We start from the raw sequence: 10,394 nt of genomic DNA, 5'->3' as shown, positions 1-10,394 counted from the left end.
TTGACTTACTTTTTAAAGTAATTTCAACAAGGACCAGTTTCCCAAAAATAAAAATTGCCCAAAGAAGATTGGACTAACAGCAACATATTTGGGGTTAACATCCATTTAAAGAAATCTCTGTTTTGCATTTTTTTTTTTTACCTAAAACGGTCATGAAATACTGAAAATAAATATAATAATTACACTCCCACAGTGTTGAAATATTAGAACTGGAGGCAATGGATAAACAGAGGGGCTCAAATAACAGAGCAGAAATTTATTGGCTACAGAACAAAACAAACAAAAGAAAGACAGAAGGAGAGAGAAGGAGAAAGGGAAAAAAATAGGAGAAAGCTTTACTTGACAGAGAGCAGTTTAAGAACCTAAGTTAATTATGAACACAGACAGACAGACAGACAGACAGACAGATAGACAGATAGACAGACACACACACACACACACACACACACACACACACACACACACACACACACACACACTTTGGAGGTTTGTGAGGACTCTCCGTTGGCATAATATATTTTTTACTTTCAAAACATGGCAAATTTTGAATTTGAAAAGACCCTGTTAAGAATGATTTTTTTTCATGTCCTTATAAACCACATCAAGGTCTAAGGTCATATCCATGTCATTATACAGTTTGTGTCCTCATAAACCACCAAAACCAACACTATAACACTATATGATGATAAAACACCATATCTGTCATATCCACTGTCTTGAGTAGAGGAGTATGTGGCTGTATCAAAGGGAAATAGTGACTCCAGTTACACTAGAGAGTGCATCACTATCCATCCTGTGCTGAAGAAAGTCCTTTATTATACCCAGAAAACATTCTCTGCCAATTTTTTTGCATACATTTTAATTTTTTTGCACCAAAGACGTTGAGTGTGTATAAATTTGGCACATGGGATGAATTATAAAGGACTACAAAACAGATGAAAGAAACCATAAGTGAGAAAGCAAGAGCTTTATAACGTGAAGTATAAAGTGAAACCCATGTACAGTACAATACAAAAAGAACATATAGAGTTTTAGCAAACACAGCTGTGAAGCTGGAAAATGCAAAACGTGTGTTTAAACATTTAAAGCTGAAGTGTGTCACTTCTACTCAGAGCTGAACTCAAAGATCACAAATCACTATTCAAACATCCCAGTGACTTTTTGCTTTCTTAATAAACGCCATCAGTCTGGCTTTTCATTAAACAAGTAAATCAAAGTGGGAATTCAGGCCTATGTGTGAACAGTCAATAGATCGCTTCACAAAAGTCCTCTCGATATACCAGTTTTACGAAACTTCAATTGGAATAAAAGTTCTGATATAAACACTGATCTCTGAAGTAGTGATCAAAACAAACTAAGTGAAGTTTCATAAACCAATTTCGAGAGGAGCATGTGATATGATTGAGCACGTCTGGCCACTCATCTGTAATCAGTAATAATCCAATCAGAGTGATCCTAGTTTACTATAAATGGATCATTTTCTCCCTAATGTTTTATCTTCGTTTGGAAAAATACCCCCTTCCACCCCATCTCCTCCTTTTCCTCCCTTTTCTAAAAGGGGGAGCTCTCGAGACCTACCTGATCTCGGATCTCCTGATATGCTTATCGACCGGGCGGGAGCCCTGGGCTCAGATATCTCCGAGCTCAGGGTTCTCTCCCGGGACAGCATGCCAAACCTGCTTTATACGCCAAGCATATCTAAGTGGGAACTCTTGAAATATCTATTTAAAAATGTCCCGACTGTTCAAATAAGACTATCAATTACATGTTACTGTTAAAAAAGTCACTGTCAATGTGAGCAGATTCTTCTAGCAACCAAATCAAAGTCTAAAAGCCCTTGAATCATTATTTGAACGTACAAAAAAAACATTTTAAGTTTCTTTTGGTTCCCTATTGAGAACATTGTGAGAATCTTGAGCTCTATTTTAAGAACAAAAGCATGCTTATTATGAATATGCAGCTCTTTATGTGGATCAAATGTAATTACAATTGTTTCCGAACAGGTTTCCAAAACACCTCGCATCTACCACTGGGCAACCAAACACCTCCACTCCAAATGCAAACCATTAGTTGCGTGTACAAAAAAACAAAGTGCCATCATGAACCCTTTTCACAATTTCCGGGGTTTTTGAATGGAAATTAGAATTAAACATTATTTTTTGAGTTCCCATTTGATTTAGTAGCAAGATGAAAAAAAAAAGATCTTGATCACAGCAAGTTACCAAAGTCCTTAGAGGCCGTGCGTTATTACAGTATATTTTTCTTTCTCGTTTTCTCAACATATCAACAGTTGTTTTCTTGTTATAATGACTTAATTGTTTCGTGACCTTGACATATCAACAGTTGTTTTCTCGTTATCACGACTTAATTTTTTCATCATTTCGACAACAAAAGTTGTTTTCTCGAGTTTTCGATTTATTCAGCATAAGAGAATGTCCTAGACACAGTAGCTATTTCATATTGCGGTCACACTTTAAAATAAGGTTTCATTAGTAAATGTGTTTACTAACATGAACTAATTATGAAAAACACTTGTATAGAATTTATAAATTATAGTTCAGCATTAACATGCATTATTAAAATCCAAAGTCATGCTTGTTAACATTAGCTAATGCATTGTGAGTTAACATGAACTAACAATGAACAACTGTATTTTCATGTTAACTAACATGAACAAATACTGTAACAAATGTATTATTTATTATTTGTTAGTGTTAGTAAATGCTTTAACTAACATTAATACAACATCATTGTAAAAGGTTAGCCATATTGCATTATTTGAAGGGATTCACTTTTTCATGTAATTGTAAACAGCTTACGCAAAAGATGCATTAAAGCAAAAGCAGGATCTTCATCATTCTTCATAATCTAATTCATACATGTAACAACTTATTTTGCACCATCATAGAATGAGAATAGAATAGAGCTCTAAAATGGTATAAACAGTTGAGGGAATTTTATTGTAAATAATGATACTGTATATCAAGGGTCACCAAACTTGTTCCTGGAGGGTCGGTGCCCTGCAGATTTTAGCTCCAACCCTAATCAAACACACCTGAACAAGCTAATCAAGCTCTTACTAGGTATGCTAGAAACACCAAGGCAGGTGTGATGAGGGTGATGAAGTTGGAGCTAAACCCTGCAGGGACACTGGCCCTCCTAGACCGAGATTGGTGACCCCTGCTGTATACATCAGGGGTTTCCAAACTTTTCAGCCCATGGCCCCCAAAATAACAATGCCAGTGACTCGTGACCCCCAAAATGGTTCACACACACCAATAGGTTCAAGTCTATTCTTTGTTTAATTTTGAAGATTGCCACTCAGAGATCATCCTCCATGTTCAGTGTGGTTTACATTTTTCATTTCATTTTAATGTATACGAGTGCGGTAAAGGTGTCAAAGTTTACCCTGGTGCCATGAAATTAATCTGCTGCATCTGACCCTATTGCTGTGTCTTTAATCTAATGTAATGAGACTCCAGGATTTGCAATCTAGTTGAAAAAAAGTGTGATGTTTTATACCTGTAACTATTAACAACCATCTTTTATCTTCTGTAGCATATGGACAAAATATGCTCATTCTAATAGTTATCCCGCAACCCTCCGAGGAATCCTGACCACCACTTTGGGAACCACTGATATATATGAATGCTATCATGAATACACATTAATCATGAGTATGTGCGTTTGTGCTCATATGATTATGGCTCTTCTGAAAGTCCTTAATGTGTTGCACGAATGTGCATCTGCAGTCATTCTAGCTTAGTTTGCTGCTCCATAGGCAAAATACACGTGTTGTCCCTTCATCATCAATCATTAAGTTACATGTGGAAGATTCTGTTACTAAGGTTGGAGTGTCCATCTGAAAACTTTTGGTGGCCTGCTCATGCATTGGGCGGGTATAAATAATAATGATAAATAAATAAAACCCCCCAAAATTAAGTCGTGATAACGAGAAAACAACGTTTGATATGTCGTGATCACAAGAAAACATCTTTTTGTTATGTTGAGATCACGATAAAACTAGAGAGAAAAAAATATTTGAATGCATGGCCTTTTAGAATGTCCATAGCAAGTTGATATGAGGAGAGAAAGAGACTTCAGTCAGTCATGCCAAGGTAAAATAACACAATTTTTAGTGTTGTTAAGTTAAATACCTTACATTACTTTTCATGCGAATGACTGTGAAAAACGCATCAGGAAAGTCTGTGAAAAGGGTCAGCTGGATCAATAAACTTACAATTGGTTTACCTATAATTTCCCCTGCATATCACACTACAAAATGATGCAATATCTCATGTACACACTTCAACTTTAAAGAAAACAAAAATAAGAGAACTAATAAATGCTTAAGGTGCTTTAAGATTGCTTTGCTGCCTGTGAACTTCAGACATACTTTTTCATACACTGAATAAACATACTCGTAAAAGCTGATGCAAAACAAGCTATATGTTTTCAGATGAGAACACAACAAGTGATACACTTAGTGCAGAAAATACTGACGTACAAATCCTTCAAAAACTAAACATGAATTTTTAAATGCCAGACAAGCTTAGAAACAACAACATTCATCAAAGACCAACAGCTCTTTCTCTCTCTCTCTATTGCGCTATACAATGCAGTTTTTAAAAGAGTGCATCTCATGAGAAACGTGGCAGATAAATTACATAATTTAATTGTTATACCAGAGATCAAATGCTCAAAAGGAAAACTGCAAGATGAACCCTTTCAGATAAATTAGTTAAACAAATAAAAAGGGAAACATTTGAGCAGGCTCACCTTGACTTTGTAACATTTGTTGCCATTCATTTCTAATGCAGTTTTACAGAATGTTACTGTATGAAAATCTGGTTTACAATTCTAAAACAGCCTATTCATAAAATTCTCAAGTAAACATTAGAAAAACAAGTTCGTTAATCAAATAGTTTATACCAAATCCCATAAAAGCATTTTTTCCTTTTCAGAATTTCAATGCACTTTCATTTTAAAGACAACTTATACAAATACCCAGTGCACTGATAATTATATGGACATTATCCTATATTAAAGATTGCCACTTAAACAACAGCACAAATCCTTCATATTTCATATTTCTGTATGGCAAAAGTATATTTCCTATACACTTAATTAGCTTCTTATTTTGGCCACAAAAACGGGGAATGGACTACATCATAAATTGTCCATTAAATCACTTTCAGCTCATTTTAAATGAAACTATTCATCACCTTCTATAACCAGTGGTCTCTATTGCTATTAACTTTGCATGTTAAATACACACACACGCACATACACTTGTATGTATGGTTTATGAGGACTATCATAGTTGTATTGTAGTTTATACTGTAAAAATGCTTATTATATGGTCTTTCCCTACCTTTAAATCCAACCATCAATGAAAACCTGTGGCAAATTTTAAATATCAAAAGACGCAAGTATTATTTTTAGCTTTTCAAATTACAAGAACACAAGGTATGTTCCTGTAAACCACCTTAATAGAGTACAACTAGGTCATACCCATGACATTATACAATATAATGTCCTCATAAACAATATAAACAAGTACACACACATTCAGTTCAACACTGATGCCTGAGTTTTTTCTCTCAGTTTATACTGATCTACTGACCTTACTCAATATCGTGTCTGAATCCTCATTGTGTTAATTCCTGTAAAATAACAAAATATTGGAAAAACATCGCTGTGTGTGCTGTTGTCAGGAAAGCAGGTGAAAGAACGGCGAGGAGGTTGCATGGTGGCATGAAAAAAAAAGTGCTCAGAGTGAAGTAACTTCCGTGGTTCGTCTGTGCAGTAATGGCAGAGCTAAAACTGTAGTGTCTGTGAACACACTCGCACACAAAGACACACTTTCTCAAAGGTGAGGCGCCTCGTTGGCCCTACACAGTAGGCACTGGAGTGGCCATAGTTGTGCCATTGTTTCCTCTTTGTTAAAGCGGTTTAACATAGTTTCCTGGGAACGTTCCAAATAACCTGGTTCTCCGAGAGGTACCTGAAAACAAGCACAGCGTATCAGCAATACAATACAATAGCTTTCATGAAATCCCTCCCTCACAGAAAAATCACACTGAGTGTGTCACAGAAAAAACGACATGTGAAACACAAATGCATAACAAGAACAACAAGCTGAAGTGAATACAAGCGAGGATGCAACTTAATCAGAAATAGGTGTGAGATGTATTCAGTAACCATAGCTAAAAATTTAAACATACTTGGAAACCTAGCCTTTATTAGGTACACCTTAATAGTCCTAGGTTGGACCCACTTTTGCCTTCAGAACTTAAAGGTGCAGTAGGTGATTGTCTTCAGAAACTTTTTTGTTGTGCTGGTTGACAGTCTCTTCACGTTCCAATTGTATTGATTAAAGTAAATGATCTAAATGTATTTATATGTATTTTTATATTCTGGGTAAGTCATAAGACAAAAAAATATTCATCCAATAAAATAGTGTCGGGCCGACATCTCACATAATTCCGTTGCTCAAACTGTCTGTCAGCAAATGCAGATTAGAACTAATACACAGCTGTTTACACGCAGGTCCGCCGTTTGTGTGTACACAAGCTGCGGGTTCATTTGAGAAAGAGAGACATGATGAATCAAAACTTTTTAAAATCCTGAATCAATATTGGAGTTACTTTTGCACGCTGGAGGAAGGACGACAGCATAGCTGAAGTGTTTCTGTTAGACAGGTAATGTTCTGCTTTAAAATGATTTTAGCTTCACGCAAAGCTGATGTAGACGATGTTGTTACAAATGGGTTATATGCACAGAAGTGCTGTTCAGCCACTGAAATCTCCCAGCAATAGATTGATATGACTATTTTCAGTTTCATAATAAGGCTCCTTTTACAGTAGCGATAATGTAGATATTTATTTAGTTTATCAACAAAACATCAGCCAATAGCGCTATTCCTCCTAGCCTGGTTTACTGAGCTGAGTTGGTTTTATATTCACATTGGTTCATTTTTGAACAATGACAGCCTGTGACGTGTTCTATTTACCATACTACTCTGATTATTCGATCAGAAATAGCATGTAAACATGTAATAGAGATTTATGCTAGCTGGTTAGTATTGTCGCAGATCACCTACTGCACCTTTAATCCTTAATCCTCAGTAATATAGATTCAACAAGGTACTTGAAATATTCCTCATAGATTTTGGTCCATATTGACATGATAGCATCACGCAGTTGCTGCAGATTTGTCGGCTGCACATCCATGATGTGAATCTCCCGTTCCACCACATCCCAAAGGTGCTCTATTGGATTGAGTTCTGGTGACTGTGGAGGCCATCGAGTACAATGAACTCATTGTCATGTTCAAGAAACCAGTCTGAGATGATACGCTCTTTATGACATGGCGCGTTATCCTGCTGAAAGTAGCCATCAGAAGATGGGTACACTGTTATCATTAAAACCACATGGTCAGCAACAATGCTCAGGTAGGCTGTGGTCTTGACATGATGCTCAATTGGTACGGATGGGCCCAAAGTGTGCTAAGAATCATCCCCCACACCATTACACCACCAGCAACAGCCTGCACTATTGATACAAGGCTGGATGGATACATGCTTTCATTTTGCTGATGCCAAATTCTGACCCTACCATCTGAATAATGTAGCAGAAATCAAGATTCATCAGACCAGGCAACGATTTTCCAATCTACTATTGTCCAATTTTGGGTTAGCCTGTGCGAATTGTAGCCTAAGTTTCCTTTTTCTAGCTGACAGGAATGACACCCGTTGTGGTCTTCAGCTGCTGTAGCCCATCCGCCTTAAGGTTGGACATGTTGTGTACAGAGGTGCTCTTCAGCATACCTCGGTTGTAACGAGTGTTTTTTTTTTTTGAGTTACTGTTGCTTTTATATCAGCTCGAACTAGTCTGGCCATTCTCCTCTGACCTCTGGCATCAACAAGGCATTTGCGCCCACAGAACTGCCACTCACTGGATATTTTCTCTTTTTCAGTCCATTCTATGTAAACCCTAGAGATAGTTGTGTTTGAAAATCCCAGTAGATTAGCAGTTTCTGAAATACTCGGACCAGCCCGTCTGGCACAAACAATCATACCACGTTCAAAGTCACTTACATCACCTTTTCCTTCCCATTCTGATGCTCGGTTTGAATTGGAGCAGATCGTTTTGACCATGTCTACATCGTAAAATGCATCGAGTTGCTGCCATGTGATTGGCTGATTAGAAATTTGCATTAACGAGCAGTTGGACAGGTGTACCTAGTAAAGTGGACGGTGAGTGTATATACATATAGTTTAAGTTACAATTTTAAAGTGCACAATAAAGGCTTAACTAGGTTAATGTGGTTAACAAGGGAAGGAAGGTTAATTCATTATCAAAAAGTCATTTAACAACTAATTTCACAGGAGGGCCAACAATTTTGTCTTCACAATATAGAATAGTCTATATTAACAAATCACAAACCCATAAAAATTGCATACCACTTGCAAAGGCACTGTAGTATCTTTATAAAAGACTTACCAACAAACCAGCCATCGTCACATCTCTCGACAACATCAACAACATCCCCTTCCTTCAGCTCCAGCTCATCCTCATTACGAGGCACATAGTTGTACACAGCTTGGAAGCTTTAATAAAAATTTAAATAACATTTTATAATAAAATAACATTAGTTGAATAGGCAAAATTAAAGTGCTAAAAAAATACTTACGGGTCACCACCTGCATGCTGAGAATCCTGCATCATTTTCTGATAGAAAGAGAGAGAGAAAAATGTCAGTATAATATACATGTAACATGTTAATGCATCAGAACATCATGCCAAATCCAGGCACAGGATGTCATTCTGTGAGTCTTCATGGTCATCACAGAGCTTAGAGAAAACCTGTTGTTACAATACACACAAAAGGAAAATTCACCAAGTTTGAGACCACAGAACTGTAAAAATGATTAGAAAATGCTTTATTTCCCAGTCTGCACTGCTGCTAGTGTCACAGCACACTCCATCCTACCCTTCGTGCTCTACTGGGTGATAAACAGGGAGAAAAACAGCGCCTCCTTGTGGAATTGGGGCTACGGGGTGGCTTACCCTCAACCACCACTTCCTGCCTATAAACTGTCTGCAAGAATCAAATGCAAAGCAGCCAATCAGCAGTTTCATACAAAATCCATCTCAGAATTATTAACAACCTCATTCTCTGTCATAAAATCACTGCCCATGTTATTTCCAATTTAAGTACAATTAAGTTTTAGTAGTCATTACAGAATTTTTAGTACTGTTACTAAGTTATCTTAGGTAGGGTTTAGCTTGCAAGAAAGAGACATATTGTAGACATACATGCACAAACACACCTGCCTTACTTCCAGTATTGCCATATTTAGAATAATGGCGAGAGGAAAAGAAGGACAGTCCAGCTGGTTGTATTGTTATGTTGCATATTTCCCCATCAATACAACGCATGTTGCCAGTTCAAATTCTGCTGGCATCGGAGCAAGCAGATCCAAAGGGCTTACATTGGTGCCCTGACTCGGATGAGAATTTCATCATCATTATTATTATTATTATTATTATTATTATTATTATTATTATTATTATTATATTATAATATTTTGAATCCCACTTGAAATGATGGGAGCAAAACCAGAGGGGCTACGCTGGTATATTTTATGGGAGCTAGGTTCAGGGGAGTACGTGTAATAGAGGCCATATAGTAACAGCTGTTTACACAAACCCCTTTTGCTTCAAGAAAGATACTGGTGACTAGGCTGTAGTCTTAGCAACACTGGAAATGGCAGTTTGAATAATGCTTAAAGTGATGCGAGTAGAACCGGAATGGTTAAATTGGTGCCGTGACCCAGAAGGGAATGCGCTTTGATGCAAGAGCTTTAAAGTAAACCTCATTCCCCTCTCCTCAACAGGTGTTCTAGTGACAGACACTAGAGGCTGTGGTCTTTAGCATCTTTGAAAGTGCATCTACTTCTTACGCCAGATACACTGCTTCAAATACTTGGGGGTCTATTCTCAAACATGATGATTACTGTCAAAGACCATAGAAAACACAAGACATGTCACTAGAATAGTTTTGATTGGGGAAAAGTGTAACTGTCAACATGGTGGATGAAGCCCCGCCTACTAGTACAGGAGCCAATCATCGATCGCTATAGATTGACAGAGAAGCTCTGAGCAGACGTGTGCTTTTACGACAGTTTGGCGTTCAACAAATGCACTGGAATTTCAGCAAATACTTGCTTCACAGACATAAGAAATATATCCAGATAAAGCTTGAAATCTGTACTTTTAAAGAACTGAGTGCACTTGATAACAAAAGTTTTTTTGGTTTTATAAACTGTATGAACACCCACAAACTTGTAAACAAAGAGTCACTTCCATTTCTGGACCATCAAGACC

The 10,394-nt window shown here is 37.1% G+C and overlaps 1 protein-coding gene across 4 annotated transcripts in view; it reads right to left on the bottom strand.

The window, feature by feature from the left end:
• Window positions 1-236: 236 nt before the first annotated feature.
• The window catches only part of sorbs2a (sorbin and SH3 domain containing 2a), a 105,445-nt gene continuing 95,287 nt past the window's right edge, over window positions 237-10,394 (bottom strand). For 3 of the 4 annotated variants that reach the window (XM_056460800.1, XM_056460807.1, XM_056460814.1), the window contains 4 exons: window positions 8,998-9,105; window positions 8,698-8,735; window positions 8,508-8,614; window positions 237-6,007 (listed from right to left, as the gene is read on the bottom strand). In XM_056460800.1, coding sequence (XP_056316775.1) covers window positions 5,946-6,007; window positions 8,508-8,614; window positions 8,698-8,735; window positions 8,998-9,105 — 315 coding nt within the window. In that variant the 3' untranslated portion in view covers window positions 237-5,945. The remainder of the gene's footprint in view (window positions 6,008-8,507; window positions 8,615-8,697; window positions 8,736-8,997; window positions 9,106-10,394) is intronic. The other variant, XM_056460816.1, reaches the window with a different exon arrangement.

Source organism: Danio aesculapii, chromosome 1 (genome assembly GCF_903798145.1).
Source record: "Danio aesculapii chromosome 1, fDanAes4.1, whole genome shotgun sequence".
NCBI classification, from domain to species: Eukaryota; Metazoa; Chordata; class Actinopteri; order Cypriniformes; family Danionidae; genus Danio; species Danio aesculapii.
The sequence above is the reverse complement of the archived record's forward strand: the minus strand, read 5'-3'. Positions and strand labels throughout refer to the sequence as shown.